Raw genomic sequence first — 20,408 nt, forward strand, 5'->3', positions numbered from 1 at the left:
TTACAGCCCGGTCCATTTTTTTTTAAATTGTAATTATGAAGAATTTACCTGAATGTGCATGAACTATTTCTGTTCAAAATAGTTAGAAATGTAATATGTTAAATGTTTAAATATTAACTGTCAGTTTACTGTACTGTGCCAACTGTACTACTATATAAGTACGTGTTTTCTATTGTTTCATTGAAAATAAACCAGCAAAGTCCATTTGGCTGTCATCTGTTTTAATTATGAGACACAATTGTGTCAAAGTCATGATTTTTTTATTTCATGCTTGAAATAAGAAATGATGACTTTAAAAAAGTAGTTTTATACTTGTGAGTGTTGATGACACAGCTTTGCAACACTTGATATTCTAGTTTCAAGCATGTTTTACTCAATATAGCTCATCAAATATCAGCAACAAGCTGTAATATCTTACTGAGATCATTTAGGACCAAAACACTTAAAACAAGTAAAACACTCTAACATAAAATCTGCTTAGTGAGAAGAATTATCTTATCAGACAGAAAATAAGCAAATATCACCCTTATTTGAGATATTTCATCTTACTTAGATTGCAGTTTTTGCAGTGTAGTGAGTGTGATGTGTAGTAAATCAGTGTGTATTATACTGTTGTTTCTTCCAAGCTTGTTGTATAAGAGTTGATGTTGCATACCTGAAAGAAAGCATCAACATGCTGCTTGTGTGCGTCCGTTCTCAAGACCGGGTAAGTGTACTTCCCCATCATGTCATAAATGGCCCGGACGATGTCTGTCATCTCCTGGGACAACAACACAGAGACAGAAAAACATATGTCACCCATCCAATATTGTTGTATGCACTCACAGGACACTTGATTAGGAACACAATCTTATGAGATGCAGTAGAAGAACAAGGTCACAAATTCTGCCTTCATGAAGATAATAATGCATGGATTTGATTGCCACTGTCAGAGAGGTATTCATTAAACATTATGTTCGTTATTACAAACCCCGTTTCCATATGAGTTGGGAAATTGTGTTAGATGTAAATATAAACGGAATACAATGATTTGCAAATCCTTTTCAACCCATATTCAGTTGAATATGCTACAAAGACAACATATTTGATGTTCAAACTGATAAACTTTATTTTTTTTTTGCAAATAATCATTAACTAAGAATTTCATGGCTGCAACACGTGCCAAAGTAGTTGGGAAAGGGCATGTTCACCACTGTGTTACATGGCCTTTCCTTTTAACAACACTCAGTAAACGTTTGGGAACTGAGGAGACACATTTTTGAAGCTTCTCAGGTGGAATTCCTTCCCATTCTTGCTTGATGTACAGCTTAAGTTGTTCAACAGTCCGGGGGTCTCCGTTGTGGTATTTTAGGCTTCATAATGCGCCACACATTTTCAATGGGAGACAGGTCTGGACTACAGGCAGGCCAGTCTAGTACCCGCACTCTTTTACTACGAAGCCACGCTGTTGTAACATGTGGCTTGGCATTGTCTTGCTGAAATAAGCAGGGGCGTCCATGATAACGTTGCTTGGATGGCAACATATGTTGCTCCAAAACCTGTATGTACCTTTCAGCATTTATGGTGCCTTCACAGATGTGTAAGTTACCCATGTCTTGGGCACTAATACACCCCCATACCATCACACATGCTGGCTTTACAACTTTGCACCTATAACAATCCGGATGGTTCTTTTCCTCTTTGGTCCGGAGGACACGATGTCAGTCCATCTTAGATGAGCTCGGGCCCAGCGAAGCCTTTCTGGGTGTTGTTGATAAATGCTATGCTTTGCATAGTAGAGTTTTAACTTGCACTTACAGATGCAGTGACGAACTGTAGTTACTGACAGTAGCTTTCTGAAGTGTTCCTGAGCCCATGTGGTGATATCCTTTACACACTGATGTCAGTTTTTGATGCAGTACCGCCTGAAGGATTCAAGGTCCGTAATATCATCGCTTACGTGCAGTTATTTCTCCAGATTCTCTGAACCCTTTGATGATATTACGGAGCGTAGATGGTGAAATCCCTAGATTCCTTGCAATAGCTGGTTGAGAAAGGTTTTTCTTAAACTGTTCAACAATTTGCTCATGCATTTGTTGACAAAGTGGTGACCCTCGCCCCATCCTTGTTTGTGAATGACTGAGCATTTCATGGAATCTACTTTTATACCCAATCATGGCACCCACCTGTTCCCAATTTGCCTGTTCACCTGTGGGATTTTCCAAGTAAGTGTTTGATGAGCATTCCTCAACTTTCTCAGTCTTTTTTGCCACTTGTGCCAGCTTTTTTGAAACATGTTGCAGGCATCATATTCCAAATGAGCTAATATTTGCAAAAAATAACTAAAGTTTACCAGTTCGAACGTTAAATATCTTGTCTTTGCAGTCTATTCAATTGAATATAAGTTGAAAAGGATTTGCAAATCATTGTATTCTGTTTTTATTTACCATTTACACAACGTGACAACTTTACTGGTTTTGGGTTTTGGATATAATATTAAAGCACTTAATGAGGACTATTAAAACCTAATACAAAAGTAGTACCTGACAGCACAATGTCAAAGATCTATCAGTGATGTGACTACTTGTAGTTTGCAGTAGTGAAGTACTCGACTTTCCCTCCAATTTACTAAAATGTAAAGCTTAAAACCCCCACACCTCTTTATTGATGTACCCGTCTCGGTTGATGTCGTAGAGGTTAAAGGTCCACTGGAGCTTCTCTGTGATGGACCCTCTCAGCAGGATGGACAGAGCCGTCACAAAGTCCTGACGGGAGGGGAAACAAGTCTCAGACAAGCTGAAAAACCCACACAAGAGTCACCATTTTTAACGTCTTCCCATACCTCGAACTTTATGGATCCTGTCTGCGCCGAGTCGAAGGCGTTAAACAAGTAATGTGCGTAGGCGCTGGCGTCTGCGGGTGCGGAAGACACACAATTTCACCACACGGTTTCAAAACGACAACAACATGACACTAGGGTTGCTAAATTCCCAGTCCAGTCCATAGTGGATCTAACATAATAGTGAGAGTCCAGTCCATAGTGGATCTAACATAATAGTGTGAGAGTCCAGTCCATAGTGGATCTAACATAATAGTGAGAGTCCAGTCCATAGTGGATCTAACATAATAGTGTGAGAGTCCAGTCCATAGTGGATCTAACATAATAGTGTGAGAGTCCAGTCCATAGTGGATCTAACATAATAGTGTGAGAGTCCAGTCCATAGTGGATCTAACATAATAGTGTGATAGTCCAGTCCATAGTGGATCTAACATAATAGTGTGAGAGTCCAGTCCATAGTGGATCTAACATAATAGTGTGAGTCCAGTCCATAGTGGATCTAACATAATAGTGTGAGAGTCCAGTCCATAGTGGATCTAACATAATAGTGTGAGAGTCCAGTCCATAGTGGATCTAACATAATAGTGTGAGAGTCCAGTCCATAGTGGATCTAGCATAATAGTGTGAGAGTCCAGTCCATAGTGGATCTAACATAATAGTGGGAGAGTCCAGTCCATAGTGGATCTAACATATAAGTGAGAGTCCAGTCCATAGTGGATCTAACATAATAGTGTGAGAGTCCAGTCCATAGTGGATCTAACATAATAGTGGGAGAGTCCAGTCCATAGTGGATCTAACATATAAGTGAGAGTCCAGTCCATAGTGGATCTAACATAATAGTGTGAGAGTCCAGTCCATAGTGGATCTAACATAATAGTGTGAGTCCAGTCCATAGTGGATCTAACATAATAGTGTGAGAGTCCAGTCCATAGTGGATCTAACATAATAGTGAGAGTCCAGTCCATAGTGGATCTAACATAATAGTGTGAGAGATGGACGGTGTCCAACTTTGAATAATCAAAAAATGGTCACATTTTCCAAACTTCCCGAGCTTAACTTCCCGTGGTAAATTTCCGGAAAGTTTCCGGAAATTTACCGGAAACATTTCCACCCCTTTGCAAGTCTACTTGACGGTAACACGGCGAGTGAGGCGGACCTCCGTGAGGAAAGAACTGGGAGTAGATCTGCTTGAAGGTTTCTTCGCTGACGATTCCACTTGGACACTCCTGGAGAAAATGCACAATCGTCAATAACAGCTCAATAAAAACATCATTATTTTGCCAAACGCCAATAACGTGAGACATTCGCTAACAGTTGTCATAACGTACGTTCTTGAAGCCCCTGTAGAGCACTTGGAGTTCTTGTTTACTAAAATTGGTCTGAGCCTCCAGCTGGTGGAGGCCCTCCGGTCGATGGCACACCATGGTCATCTCCAGGTCATCGTCAGCTTTGTCTGGTGACGCACAGGAGACAACGTTATTGACACGGCGTGCGAGTACGGGAGTCGGGATGGACGGCTCAGAAGAGAACATGAGAGGTGGAGGACTTTGGAATGGCTCCTCCTCTCACTGGCTGACCATTAATGACTCATTACGCCGCGGTATATGGGGAGGTGGGGAGTACTGGACAATTGTTTTGTTATGAAATATACTTTTTCAAATGTTCTTGTAATCAGACCATATTCTCGGTATATTAGATGGAATCTTTACCTGTTAAAATAATCATGTATATATATTATCACACAACTTTAGTATGCTTAAAGTCCGTTGCTGTAGTTATTAGCTATTGAGCTCAAGCTGTATTTTTCCTATCTGTGCAAGGACAAAACTTCTTGTCTGAGGGGTGGCCTCGGACGCAGATGTTATCTTTGTTTTAGCCCGCTAACAGCCAAGGACTTCAAGGATCTCAACGAAGATAAGACGACAGCACGCAGACGAAGCAGAGACAAGGCGAAATCACAAGGCCCCCAGCACATTCCGTCACGTATTGTGCGTACTGTACCTGCTTTGCATGATATGTGTGACCACTCCTTTTAGAGGCGGCCTCAGTGATGTTGACTGTGGAACTCCTGAATAAAAAGAGGGACGCAGGAGCTGAACCTTAGAGCGTAGGGTGAGACTGTGACTAAGTGTGCAGCTCCATGCGTTCTCCGCATGAGCTAAATTGAACTCTGTCTCTGCATGGGTCCTTGCTTCTTGTCTGTCGTCTGCAGTCTTCTTCAGAAGGGTCACCTGACCACTGTGACATGTTGCCTATCAGCTCTTCTTATAGGCCTCAAGTCTACCTGGTTGGCTTGATGGTTAATGGAGGAGGGAGTCCCAAGTATGCTCCATCATCCCGATTGATGATTTCCTTGGGCCGCTTCCTTAATTCGATCACCTCCTTAATCCATCATTTGAACTTGTTACTTTCTGTGCCGATGTTTTCTCCGTTGTCCCGATCCATGATGTGGTTCCTGTGCACTTAAGATGTGACTTTAAGGTTTTACTACTTAGGTATAAAATACTACACGGTCTAGCTCCATCCTATCTTGCTGATTGTGTTGTACCATATGTCCCCGGCAAGAAATCTGCCCTCAAAGAACTCCGGCTTATAAGTGATTCCCAGAGCCCCAAAAAAGTCTGCGGGCTATAGAGCGTTTTCTATTGGGGCTCCAGTACTATGGAATGTTCCACTGGTAACAGTTAGAGATGCTACCTCAGTAGAAGCATTTAAGTCCCATCTTAAAACTCATTTGTATACTCTAGCCTTTAAATAGACCCCCTTTTTAGACCAGTTGATCTGCCGTTTCTTTTCTTTTCTTCTCTGCCCCCCTCTCCCTTGCGGAGTAGGGGGCAGAGCGGACGTGACGACAGGTTGTAGAGGACGCTAAAGGCAGGGCCTTTAAGGCACGCCCCCGATATTGTTGTCCGGGTGGAAATCGGGAGAAATTTGCGATAATGGTTGCCCCAGGAGATTTTCGGGAGGGGCACTGAAATTCGGGAGTCTCCCGGGAAAATCGGGAGGGTTGGCAAGTATGGCTTAGGGATGGCTATGCAAAACGAAACTAAAACTGAACTGGCTGCAAAGTAAACAACAACGTAATGCTGGACGACAGCAAAGACTTACAGCGTGTGGAGCAGCAGACGGCGTCCACAAAGTACATCCCGTACATGACACGACAATCAACAACAAAATAGGAGCGCAAGACAAGAACTAAAACACTACACACAGGAAAACAGCAAAAAACTCCAAATAAGTCAGGGTGTGATGTGACAGGTGGTGACAGTACACCTACTTTGAGACAAGAGCTATAGTGATGCATGCTTGGTTATGGTTGGAGTTTATATCCAACAATTGCAAGAACAACTTTTTACTGTCAATATCGGCTGCTGAGTTTCATTTTTTTATGTTTTCTGCTAGTGGTGTGCCTCGGGATTTTTTTAATGAAAGAAATGTGCCAAGGCTCAAAAAAGGTTGAAAAACACTGATGTAGACCACAAGGAAGTCTTTTACATTTAGAAAAATTATAATAATATGACCCCTTTAATGCGCCTTATAATCCGGTGCGCCTTTTGCATGAAACAAGACCTGACTAGACCCGCTCATCGGCAGTGCGTCTTATAATTGTGGAGGGGGGCGGCACAGGTCCGGAGGCCATGGATGAAGTGCTGGCTGTCCAGAGTCGAGACCCGGGGTGAACCGCTCGCCTGTGCATCGGTTGGGGACATCTCTACGCTGCTGACCCGTCTCCGCTCGGGATGGTTTACGGCTGGCCCCACTATGGACTGGACTCTCACTATTATGTTAGATCCACTATGGACTGGACTCTCACTATTATGTTAGATCCACTATGGACTAGACTCTCTCACTATTATGTTAGATCCACTATGGACTGGACTCTCACACTATTATGTTAGATCCACTATGGACTGGACTCTCACACTATTATGTTAGATCCACTATGGACTGGACTCTCACTATTATGCTAGATCCACTATGGACTGGACTCTCACTATTATGTTAGATCCACTATGGACTGGACTTTCACAATATTATGTTAGAGCCACTATGAACTGGACTCTCACACTTTTATGTTAGATCCACCATGGACTGGACTCTCACACTATTATGTTAGATCCACTATGGACTGGACTCTCACACTATTATGTTAGATCCACTATGGACTAGACTCTCTCACTATTATGTTAGATCCACTATGGACTGGACTCTCACACTATTATGTTAGATCCACTATGGACTAGACTCTCTCACTATTATGTTAGATCCACCATGGACTGGACTCTCACACTGTTATGTTAGATCCACTATGGACTAGACTCTCTCACTATTATGTTAGATCCACTATGGACTGGACTATCACACTATTATGTTAGATCCACTATGGACTGGACTCTCACACTATTATGTTAGATCCACTATGGACTGGACTCTCACTATTATGCTAGATCCACTATGGACTGGACTCTCACTATTATGTTAGATCCACTATGGACTGGACTTTCACAATATTATGTTAGATCCACTATGAACTGGACTCTCACACTTTTATGTTAGATCCACTATGGACTGGACTTTCACAATATTATGCTAGACCCACTCGACGTCCATTGCATCCGGTCTCCCCTAGAGGGGGGAGGGGGAGCTTGACAGGTAGTGACTAGCTACTCCGTGGCCTAGTGGTTAGAGTGTCCGCCCTGAGATGGGTAGGTTGTGAGTTCAAACCCTGGCCGAGTCATACCAAAGACTATATAAATGGGACCCATTACCTCCCTGCTTGGCACTCAGCATCAAGGGTTGGAATTGGGGGTTAACTCACCTAAATGATTCCCGGGCGCGGCCACCACTGCTGCCCACTACTCCCCTCACCTCCCAGGGGGGTGATCAAGGGTGAAATGCAGAGAATAATTTCGCCACACCTAGTGTGTGTGGGACAATCATTGGCACTTTAACTTTAACTTAACTGTAGTCTTTTCTCAAGGGTAGGGCTATCACCTTTGCATTCCGAGGTCCCAATTAGAGCCTCTCTTCCTACGAGAAGTGATCCAATCCACCTGCGAATATCAAACTAAGGGCCTCATCTAAACTGAAATACCACTATTTAATTAAACTTGGTGGTTCGCTTTCTCCAAGGTGAATATGAACATTCACCATATGTAGACCATAATATGAGTTAATGATTCACTTCAGTAATAAATGTGTTGGTTTTCTTTTTCTAAAATTGAGACTTTTGTTTTGATTGTTAAAAAGATTAAATTGTTTCATGAAAAGCTCCACAAAAACATTGACTTACTCAAAACAAGGACAAAGGACAGAATTTGTCTGAACTCTTCATATACAGGTAAAAGCCAGTAAATTAGAATATTTTGAAAAACTTGATTTATTTCAGTAATTGCATTCAAAAGGTGTAACTTGTACATTATATTTATTCATTGCACACAGACTGATGCAAATTTTGCATTTCCTTTGGAAATCGAGGTCCCAGAGTCTGGAGGAAGACAGGAGAGGCACAGGATCCACGTTGCCTGAAGTCTAGTGTAAAGTTTCCACCATCAGTGATGGTTTGGGGTGCCATGTCATCTGCTGGTGTCGGTCCACTCTGTTTCCTGAGATCCAGGGTCAACGCAGCCGTCTACCAGCAAGTTTTAGAGCACTTCATGCTTCCTGCTGCTGACCTGCTCTATGGAGATGGAGATTTCAAGTTCCAACAGGACTTGGCGCCTGCACACAGCGCAAAATCTACCCGTGCCTGGTTTACGGACCATGGTATTTCTGTTCTAAATTGGCCCGCCAACTCCCCTGACCTTAGCCCCATAGAAAATCTGTGGGGTATTGTGAAAAGGAAGATGCAGAATGCCAGACCCAAAAACGCAGAAGAGTTGAAGGCCACTATCAGAGCAACCTGGGCTCTCATAACACCTGAGCAGTGCCAGAAACTCATCGACTCCATGCCACGCCGCATTAACGCAGTAATTGAGGCAAAAGGAGCTCCAACCAAGTATTGAGTATTGTACATGCTCATATTTTTCATTTTCATACTTTTCAGTTGGCCAACATTTTAAAAATCCCTTTTTTGTATTAGCCTTACACAATATTCTAATTTTGTGACACACGGAATTTTGGATTTTCATTTGTTGCCACTTCAAATCATCAAAATTAAATGAAATAAACATTTGAATGCATCAGTCTGTGTGCAATTAATAAATATAATGTACAAGTTACACCTTTTGAATGCAATTACTGAAATAAATCAAGTTTTTCAAAATATTCTAATTTACTGGCTTTTACCTGTATATTAACATTCTAGAAATGGCGTCCTCTGGTGGTGAGATATGAGTAGAACAACTAACCTTATTGTCCTCTGTGCTATACAAAAAGTCCCTGTGGGTATAATAATGAATGTACCTTCATTCCAGTGTAAATAGCTTCTATAGAGTCTCATTGTCCAGAGGTGTCCCCTGTTCCGCTTCACTTAACTGTCACAGGGGGTCAAAGTTCATTGATTCTGCACTTTTCGCTATACAAAAATCATCTATGCAGCAAGTCCATAAATTGTCTGTCCAACGTCCTGACACTAAAGCATTTCTATTAGCCCTGCAGGTCACCACATGCACATTTGCTGATTTGCCCTTCTTGAGTAGAACACTGCAAGGTAAGGTGGGCCAAAGTGCAACCCAGGGTCTATTTTTGGGCTAATTAATGATACTATTTATGATAATAGCAACAGCAATAATAGAAAATATTAATACACATTTTTTTTTAAATAATGGTAGATAATTGAAATCCATCCATTTTCTACCACTTGTCCCTTTCGTATTATTTGTTTTATTAAAAGTGCCACAGAGGTATTACCGATAGTTTATGAAATACTGTAATATACTGTAATAAATAATTGTACAAATTAAAATTGGTTAGAGGGTTAGGGTTAGGGTTAGGGTTTTGGGTCTAACTCCAACCCTAACCCTTACCCTAACCCTAACCCTAACCCTAACCCAAACCCGAACCCTAGCCCTAACCCTAACAAACTATTTTCTTTATACCTAAACCTAACTCTAACCCGAACCCCAACCCTAGCCCTAACCCTAACCAACTATTTTTCTTTATGCCTAACCCTAACCCTAACCCTAACCCTCGCCCTAACCCTAACCAACTCTTTTTCTTTATGCCTAACCCCAACCCCAACCCCAACCCTAACTCCAACCCTAGCCCTAACCCTAACCAACTGTTTTTCTTTATGCCTAACCCTAACCTTAACCCTAATCCTAAACCTAACCCTAATCCTAACCCTAACCCTAATCCTAACCCCAACCCCAACCCTAAGCCTAACCCCAACCCTAAACCCAACCCCAACCCCAACTCCAACCCTAACCTTAACCCTAACCCTAACCCTAACAAACTCTTTTCTTTATGCCTAACCCTAAACCTAAACCTAAACCTAACTCTAACCCGAACCCCAACCCTAGCCCTAACCCTAACCAACTATTTTTTCTTTATGCCTAACCCTAACCCTAACCCTAACCCTAGCCCTAACCAACTCTTTTTCTTTATGCCTAACCCCAACCCTAACCCCAACCCTAGCCCTAACCCTAACCAACTCTTTTTCTTTATGCCTAACCCTAATCCTAACCCCAATCCTAACCCCAACCCCAACCCTAACCCTAAACCCAACCCCAACCCCAACTCCAACCCTAACCTTAACCCTAACCCTAACCCTAACCCTAACAAACTATTTTCTTTATGCCTAACTCTAAACCTAAACTTAACTCTAACCCGAACCCCAACCCTAGCCCTAACCCTAACCAACTATTTTTCTTTATGCCTAACCCTAACCCTAATCCTAAACCTAACCCTAATCCTAACCCCAACCCCAACCCCAATCCTAACCCTAACCCTAACCCTAACCCTAACCCTAACCCTAAACCCAACCCCAACCCCAACTCCAACCCTAACCTTAACCTTAACCTTAACCTTAGCCCTAACCCTAACCCTAGCCCTAACCCTAATTAGAAATTGTGTTTTTATTAATACTGTCAGAGATTCATAACAATAGTTTACATAATTAAAAAAACTATTATTATTATTATTAGTGTTATTATCAATACTTCCAGGAAAAAAATGAACAAAAATAACAACAGCAATAATAATAATAATAATAATACACAATTTTTAAATAAGTGCAAACAAAAAGTTTTTATATTACTGTGAACAACAATGGCTTACACAGCACCGCAACAATAACACCATTGTAAATGATAATAATAGACAAATAAAACACTGTCACATAGTTATAACAGCTTATGAAATACTGTGATATAATATATTGTAAAAATAAAAATATATATACTGTGTTTTTACTGTCACATTACAGCAATACCAAACTTTTAAAAGAAAATCTGTATCATATACTGCATTACACTGAGAGCTATTTTCTGTTATTTTAAACCCCCCCAAAAAATGTTAATTTACACGCACTCAATAGACATAACATTAGGTACACCTCCAAAATCTCCATGAGTTGTCGCCACCAATAATAACCGATGCTCAGTGCTAACACTACCAGAGAAGTTTTCACTGAGCAATGTGTTTATTGTTGCAGTGGCGTGGAGGAGCGATGCATCACAGTGAGAGGTGCAAAGTAATGAGAATAAACACGTTCAGTGGAAGGCTCAGACTCCCAAAATGCAACACGGAACGACACAGGAAGTCCTTCATACCGACAGTCATCAGACTGTATAATGCATATGTTCCTTTTTGACTGTACTTACATGTATAATAGACTGTATTTATATTATTCACATGTGAATAATGCTGTATAATAGACTGTGTTTATATTATTCACATGTGAATAATGCTGTATAATAGACTGTATTTATATTATTCACATGTGAATAATGCTGTATAATAAACTGTTTATATTATTCACATGTGAATAATGCTGTATAATAGACTGTATTTATATTATTCACATGTGAATAACGCTGTACAATAGACTGTTTATATTATTCACATGTGCATAACACTGTATAATATACTGTATTTATATTATTCACATGTGAATAATGCTGTATAATAGACTGTATTTATATTATTCACATGTGAATAATGCTGTATAATAGACTGTGTTTATATTATTCACATGTGAATAATTATGTACAATAGACTGTTTATATTATTCACATGTGAATAATGCTGTATAATAGACTGTGTTTATATTATTCACATGTGAATAATTATGTACAATAGACTGTTTATATTATTCACATGTGAATAATGCTGTATAATAGACTGTATTTATATTATTCACATGTGAATAATGCGGTATAATAGACTGTATTTATATTATTCACGTGTGAATAATGCTGTATAATAGACTGTGTTTATATTATTCACATGTGAATAATGCTGTATAATAGACTGTATTTATATTATTCACATGTGAATAATGCTGAATAATAGACTGTTTATATTATTCACATGTGAATAATGCTGTATAATAGACTGTATTTATGTTATTCACATGTGAATAATGCTGTATAATAGACTGTATTTATATTATTCACATGTGAATAATGCTGTATAGTAGACTGTACTTATATTATTCACATGTGAATAACGCTGAATAAAGGCTGCATTTCCGATACAGTTCTGCAGTGAGGTAGCGTAACAGATAGACACAGCAAGATCATCACATACGTATAGAAAACTCTCTAAAAAGACAACTTTGACTACTAGAGGGTGGTCTAGAGTGACTCACCCTCCACAGAGATGACTCCCAGCAGGTGCAACATCTTGAGCAGTCCACAGCACAGCAGCACGATGGCTATGGCTTGTAAGCTGTTCTCACCGTGCTCCTTCTTCTCCACACCCATCACTAATCCGCAATCCTTACTTCCAAATTGCCACCTCCAGTACTTCTCACCACTGACTGACTACTTTGTAGCCGTGGCTCCATCCCCGGTCTTTTTATCCCTCCAGTCTGCGGGGCATCTCTCGCTCTGACCTTGGTCCTATCCCGGTGAGTGTGTCCCAACTCCTCCCCTCCCCACCCTAGTCCCGCGTCCTTCACTCTTTGGGAACACGGCTGGAACCGCAGGGTCTGACCTGAACAAACTGTAACAATAACAAACTCTCAACGCAGGAGGGGAGATCAGCGCTTGATGAATTGTCTCCATTAGGACGCAGGGACACTTAATTTACCACAAAGTGACTCTTGTGTTCCCCAAACCAGTAATTATAGGTATATGCACCCGCTGAGACAACATGACCTCTGATCTCTACTACTGTGTAGGCTGCTATGACCATTAAAGCCCACTAGAGGGTAGGCTTGTACGGTATACCGGTATTGATATAGTACCGCGATACTAATTAATCATATTCTGTACTATACCGCCTCTAAAAAGTACCCCCCCTGCCGTCGTCACGTCGTGTCATTGTTGGTTTTACGAGCAGAGAGGCATGTTCAGCGGCACACACACACACGGAGTACTTACAAGCAGACACAGTGTGTAGACAGAAAAGGGAGAACGGACGCATTTTAGCTTGGAAAGTAAAGATAAAGGTGAAGTTATAACACTGAAACGCCCTCAGGAAGAGGTGCTTTAAGACATGGATAGCTAGCTAGCGGCTTTGATTGATTGATTGAGACTTTTATTAGTAGATTGCACAGTACAGTACATATTCCGTACAATTGACCACTAAATGGTAACACCCCAATAAGTTTTTCAACTCGTTTAAGTCGGGGTCCACGTTAATCAATTCACGGCTAACGTCCAGCCGCAGTCTGCAGTGTTTTAGCTACTTCTAAATCACTAATCCTCGCCTCTATGGCGACAAATAAAGTACGTTTCTTACAAGTACCATTATCACTGCAGGACGAGGAATATCACAAACATTAGTATCAAGGCTTAGGTCAGGCTGATTACAAAAAATAAATAATTTTAATTATACTGCATAAGAAGGGACTTGTAGCATCTGCTGTAAAATACATTTACAAAAAATTACAAATGGCTCAACTAATAATAAATATTATTGTGTGCTTTTTAGATGAACTTAACTAAAATATAATTGCAAATTGAAATGCAGCGTCACCACTTTAGTCATCATTTTTGCGCTTACTACGACGACTTTAGCTCCAGACTTCTTTTGTTTGCTATTTTCATTGCTGCCCCGAGTGGTGGAAACGTGTATGACAACTGAGTACCGCTACGGACCGCAGCTGAGAAACGGTTGTTTTTTTGAGAACCACTGCCGTTTATTTACGTTGATACAGGACCTTGGAAGAAATGGCACAAAGGGAAAAGAACGCACACGAAAAATAATACCTGTTGGCCCCGATGTGGTTGATTGATGAGCCTTTTGTTTGCCAAAAGGCCATTTGAAAGTACAGTTTTATGTGACTTTATATCAATATTTGCTTGTAATTATTTGACAGATTTTTTTTTAATCATCTTATTTATTTGTATTCTTATTTTTTTTTTCAACATTTCATTTGTATTGTTTCATATTTCTGTTAAAAAAAATAATTCAATCAACAAATGTTAAAAATGATAATATTAATCCCAATCTCTGTTAAATCTAAACATGCTTCACTACACACCGTAGGAGGATACAATAGCTCACCGGCGTCACAATGTCAACAAATGCCATGGGTGGATCTACACCTGACATCCACTGTAATGATACCAAGTACAGGAAGTATCTAGTCGATACTACTATGATTACATCGATATTTTTTTTAGCATTTTTAAGCATGTTTCCATGTAAAAAAAAATTGTATTATGTTTATAAACTCGGGAAATACGCCCCTGGACACATGAGGGCTTTGAATATTCCAATGCATGATCCTGTGGCGACTTGGTATCAGATTGATACCTAAATTTGTGGTATCATCCAAAATTAATGTAAAGTATCAAAGAAGAGAAGAATAAGTGATTATTACATTTTAACAGAAGTGTAGATAGAACATGTTGAAACAGAAAATAAGCAGATATTAACAGTAAATGAACAATTAAATTAATAATTAATTTTCTACCGCTTGTCCTTAATAATGTGTACAAAATAATAGGTGTATAAATGACACAATATGTTACTGCATACGTCAGCAGACTAATTTGGAGTCTTTGTTTGTTTACTCACTACTAAAAGACAATTATTTTATTTAAGGACTAAATTGCTCTAAAAAAAAAAAAAAAAAAAAAAAAAAAATCATATTATATTCATAAACTCAGGAAATACATCCCTGGACACATGAGAACTTAAATTATGATCCTGTAACTACTCGGTATCGGATCGATACCTACATTTGTGGTATCATCCAAAACTAATGTAAAGTATACAAACAAGAGAAGAATAAATGATTATGACATTTGAAAAGAAGTGTAGATAGAACATGTTGAAACAGAAAATGAACAAGTAGATTAATAATCAATTTTTACAGGTTGTCCTTAATAATGTGTACAAAATAATAGGTGTATAAATGACACAATATGTTACTGCATAGACTAATTAGGAGTCTTTGTTTGTTTACTTACTACTAAAAGACAAGTTGTCTAGTATGTTCACTATTTTATTTAAGGACTAACTTGCAATAATAAACATATGTTTAATGTAGCCTAAGACTTTTTGTTAAAATAAAGCCAATAATGCCATTTTTTGTGGTGCCTTTTTATTTAGAAAAGTATCGAAAAGTACCGAAAAGTATCGAAATACATTTTGGCACCGGTACCAAAATATTGTAATCGGGACAACCCTACTAGAGGCTGACAGAAGCCAACAAAACCACTTCAGCTATAGAACATACAGTCAGATGGTGTTCACTAAAACAATGTTTTTCAACCACTAGTGTGTCATGAGATACAGTCTGGTGTGCCGTGAGAGATGATCTAATTTCACCTATTTGGGTTAAAAATATTTTTTGCAAACCAGTAATTATAGTCTGCAAATGATGTGTTGTTGTTGAGTGTCGGTGCTTAGTAACCGTGTAATACTCTTCCATATCAGTAGGTGGCAGCCGGTGCTAATTGCTTTGTAGATGTCGTGAACAGCGGGAGGCAGCGTGCAGGTAAAAAGGTGTCGAATGCTTAAACCAAAAATAAACGAAAAGTGAGTGCCCCTAAGAAAATGCATTGAAGCTTAGGGAAGGCGACGCAGAACAAAACTAAAACTGAACTGGCTACAAAGGGGAAAAAAACAGAATGCTGGACGACAGCAAAGACTTACTGTGAAGCAAAGACGCCGTCCACAATGTACATCCGAACATGACATGACGATCAACAATGTCCCCACAAAGAAGGATAAAAACCACTGAAATATTCTTGATTGCTAAAACAAAGTAGATGCGGGAAATATCGCTCAAAGGAAGACATGAAACTGCTGCAGGAAAATACCAAAAACAAGAGAAAAATACACCAAAACAGGAGCGCAAGACAAGAACTAAAACACGACACAGGTGGTGACAGGTCACCTACTTTGAGACAAGAGCTATATTGATGCATGCTTGGTCATGCTTTAAAGTCATATCCAACAATTGTAACGACTTTTTACTTGTCAATTGAGTTTAGTTTTTTAATGATTTCCGCTGGTGGTGTGCCTCTGGATTTTTTCAACGCAAAAAATGTGCCTTGGCTCAAAAAAGGTTGAAAAACACCGCACTAAAAGAATACCTCCAGGCAACTTCAACCCTAAACTAACACCCTCCCTTCCACATCCCACCTCCCCGGAATGTAAATAATCAAATGTAAATAATTAAATGTAGATACTTGTTCTTATGCTCTCTCTCTCTCTCTCTCTCTCTCTCTCTCTCTCTCTCTCTCTCTCTCTCTCTCTCCACTACTTTCTGTACATACATACTTGCCAACCTTGAGACCTCCAATTTCGGGAGGTGGGCGTGGTCGGGGGTGGGGCGGGGGGCGTGGTTGGGGGCGTGGTTAAGAGAGGAGGAGTATATTTACAGCTAGAATTCACCAAGTCAAGTATTTCATATATATATATATATATATATATATATATATATATATATATATATATATATATATATATATAATAAATACTTGACTTTCAGTGAATTCTAGCTATATATATATATATTTATTTTATTATATATATATATGTATGTATAAATAAAAGAAATACTTGAATGTCAGTGTTCATTTATGTACACATATACACACACATAACACTCATCTACTCATTGTTGAGTTAAGGGTTGAATTGTCCATCCTTGTTCTATTCTCTGTCACTATTTTTCTAACCATGCTGAACACCCTCTCTGATGATGCATTGATGTGTGGCACGCACAAAAGTGCTTCCATCAAATGCATTAGAGTCTGGAATCTTCCATCTCTCCCTAGCATGGCCCAAAACCAGTCAATCTTTGCTTCCTGAGGAAGATCTTCAGTGCCAAGCACTTGGTAGTCCACTACTTCTTCCCGGAGGCTATCCAGGTCCAATCGCAGCTGCGGCTTGGAACTTACAAGCTGTTATGAGAGTAGCGTATGTGTGTGTGTGGCCCTTTAATAGGTGAGCATGTGAGGGGAGTGACGTCAGTGAGTGTGTGGGCGAGAGAAGAGAGGGAGCGGTAGCGTGAGTGCGGGCGGGACTAGTTTGTTTTGTGTTGGATCGGCTGTGTGCAAGCAATCAATAAAGCAAGATTTGCAACTAATCGCCGGACTCAGGCAGGAAAGGTGCAACAAAGCGTATTTCTTCATCTTACTCGTCGTTGGCGTCGTCATGGCTGTATCTTCCTCGTTCTTCTGCGTCATCTCCTTGTTGTGTGCGCAGTTGTACACTGCACTCTCTAAAAACCGTATATGTTATTGATGTTATAGATGGCAGTATTGTCCTGTTTAAGAGTGTCACAACATTGCTGTTTACGGCAGACCAACTGCTTTACGGTAGACAAAAACATGACTGCTGCTGTTGTGTGTTGTTGCCGCGCTGGGAGGACGTTAATGAAACTGCCTAACAATAAACCCACATAAGAAACCAAGAACTCGCCCTCGATCATTCTACAGTTATAATGTGTTTGGGCAGGCACACTGTTTATATCGTGGGAAAGCGGACTCAGGTCTGAATTTCGGGAGATTTTCGGGAGAAAATTTGTCCCGGGAGGTTTTCGGGAGAGGCGCTGAATTTCGGGAGTCTCCCGGAAAATCCGGGAGGGTTGGCAAGTATGTGTACATATCCTACCAAGTCAGTCCTACACTGTTTCAATGTCCATTTCTCGGATGATGCAATTGTTGATGACTCAAGTGTTGATATCAACCAAACCTAAACACCCCCCACCCCATCCCCCCCCTCCACATCCCACACCCCGGATTGTAAATAATTAGAGATATTATCGGCCGATAAATGCTTTAAAATTTAGTATCGGAAATTATCGGGATCATTTTTTTTTTTAATTATCGGTATCGGTTTTTATTTATTTTATTTTTTTTTATTAAATCAACATTAAAAACACAAGATACACTTACAATTAGTGCACCAGCCCAAAAAAACTCCCTCCCCCATTCACACTCATTCACACAAAAGGGTTGTTTCTTTCTGTTATTAATATTCTGGTTCCTACATTATATATCAATATATATCAATACAGTCTGCAAGGGATACAGTCCGTAAGCACACATGATTGTGGTCCACTAATAGTACTAACCTTTAACAGTTAATTTTACTCATTTTCATTAATTACTAGTTTCTATGTAACTGTTTTTATATTGTTTTACTTTCTTTTTTATTCAAGAATTTTTTTTAAATTTATTTATCTTATTTAAATTTATTTTTATTTTTTAAAAAGGACCTTATCTTCACCACACCTGGTTGTCCAAATTAGGCATAATAATGTGTTATTTTCACGACTGTATATATCAGTATCGGTTGATATCGGTATCAGTAATTAAAGAGTTGGACAATATCGGAATATCGGATATCGGCAAAAAACCATTATCGGACATCCCTATAAATAATGTAAATAATTCAATGTATATACTCTGATGATTAACTTGTGTGATGACTGTATTATGCTGATAGTGTCATGTCTGTGTGATCATGTTTTGTTTAAGTTATGTTCTGCTTGGTTTTGGACTCTTTTTAGTTCCTGCTTTTCACTCCCTTGTCTTGTTTCCATGGTTACCCATTAGTTTCACCTGTTCCACGTTTGGACTCATTGTGCACTCTTGTTTGTCACCATAGCAACTCATTAGTTTTCACCTGCCCTCACGACTCACGCATCTGTCTTTAATCATGTCACTACTATTTAACCCGGGAGTTGCCAGGTCAAACTCCTGTCACTCTGCTTCACACTCTCCACACACCCTTATGACCCTTGCTGCTCTTTTTCATGCCGTTTTCTCGTCCAAGTAAGTTTTCTTTATTCATGCCATAGTTTGCAAGTTTTGTTTCATTGTTCATAGTTTCTGCCTTTGTGCAAGTTTTGTGTTTATAGTGAAGTTTTGTACTTCCGCCCTTGTGCGCGCCTTTTGTTTATTCTTTTTTTGAGTGTTAAAATTAAATATGTGTTCACCTGCACGTCATACCTGGTCCAAATCATTTGCACTTCGGGAGAACAAACCACGCCATAATCCAAGTCCTGACAGATAGTATATATTTGTATCATGAATTGATTAACGTGGACCCCGACTTAAACAAGTTGAAAAACTTATTGGGGTGTTACCATTCAGTCGTCAATCGTACGGAATATGTACTGTACTGTGCAATCTACTTATAAAAGTTTCAATCAATCAACCAATTCATAAAAGTGAAATTCCTACCAGGCTTGCAGTGTTCACAAGCAGCCAGCAGGGGGCTCTGTTGTATCACCATCTCTTACACTTGAGCCACTTTTGCATCAGTGGAGGCTTGACTTCATTCCTAATGTTGTCTCCAGCTTAATGTTGTATCAAGGGCAGCATTTCAGCATTCAAACCATGCTCACTCGCATAAATACCACTTAATAAGGATGTTTGAATGCATTCTGCGGTAGCGCCAGTAGACATATGTCTCGTTGTTGTTGTGTTGTGTGACACTCTGGTGCCCATGACTGTTGTGATACAAGACGACAAAACAGTGATATTGGTTGTGTGTCAAGACGGGGGGAGAAATACGCACGTGAAGCAATTTTGTGGCTAATGGGCTGTATGGGGAGTGATAGATGGGGAGATTGCACATCGGGCGAATGAGATGGAAATAGAAGGGGTGAGCTATTCTGCTATCAGATATGCTCGCCTGCCACGGCTATTTAGCAATATGCCATTTGCAATAGTGTAAGCTTTTCAATCTGGCCCGCCGGACATTCCCAAATCATTTTTTTAGATGTTTAAAGGGGAACATTATCACAATTTCAGAAGGGTTAAAACCATTAAAAATCAGTTCCCAGTAGCTTATTTTATTTTTTGAATTTTTTTTCAAAATTTTACCCATCACGCAATATCCCTAAAAAAAGCTTCAAAGTGCCTGATTTTAACCATCGTTATATACACCCGTTAGAGATGCGCGGATAGTAGAGATGCGCGGATAGGCAATTATTTCATCCGCAACCGCATCAGAAAGTCGTCAACCATCCGCCATCCACCCGATGTAACATTTGATCAGAACCGCA

At 39.8% G+C, this 20,408-nt stretch overlaps 1 protein-coding gene across 5 annotated transcripts in view; it reads right to left on the reverse strand.

Moving 5' to 3' along the window:
- Window positions 1-20,408, reverse strand: part of LOC133576953 (A-type potassium channel modulatory protein KCNIP1-like) — a 165,869-nt gene that overhangs the window by 13,371 nt on the left and 132,090 nt on the right. For all 5 annotated transcript variants that reach the window (XM_072912372.1, XM_072912368.1, XM_072912369.1 and 2 more), the window contains 5 exons: window positions 4,147-4,271; window positions 3,975-4,044; window positions 2,822-2,892; window positions 2,637-2,744; window positions 656-760 (listed from right to left, as the gene is read on the reverse strand). In XM_072912372.1, coding sequence (XP_072768473.1) covers window positions 656-760; window positions 2,637-2,744; window positions 2,822-2,892; window positions 3,975-4,044; window positions 4,147-4,271 — 479 coding nt within the window. The remainder of the gene's footprint in view (window positions 1-655; window positions 761-2,636; window positions 2,745-2,821; window positions 2,893-3,974; window positions 4,045-4,146; window positions 4,272-20,408) is intronic.

This window comes from Nerophis lumbriciformis, linkage group LG36, assembly GCF_033978685.3.
Source record: "Nerophis lumbriciformis linkage group LG36, RoL_Nlum_v2.1, whole genome shotgun sequence".
Taxonomy (NCBI): domain Eukaryota; kingdom Metazoa; phylum Chordata; class Actinopteri; order Syngnathiformes; family Syngnathidae; genus Nerophis; species Nerophis lumbriciformis.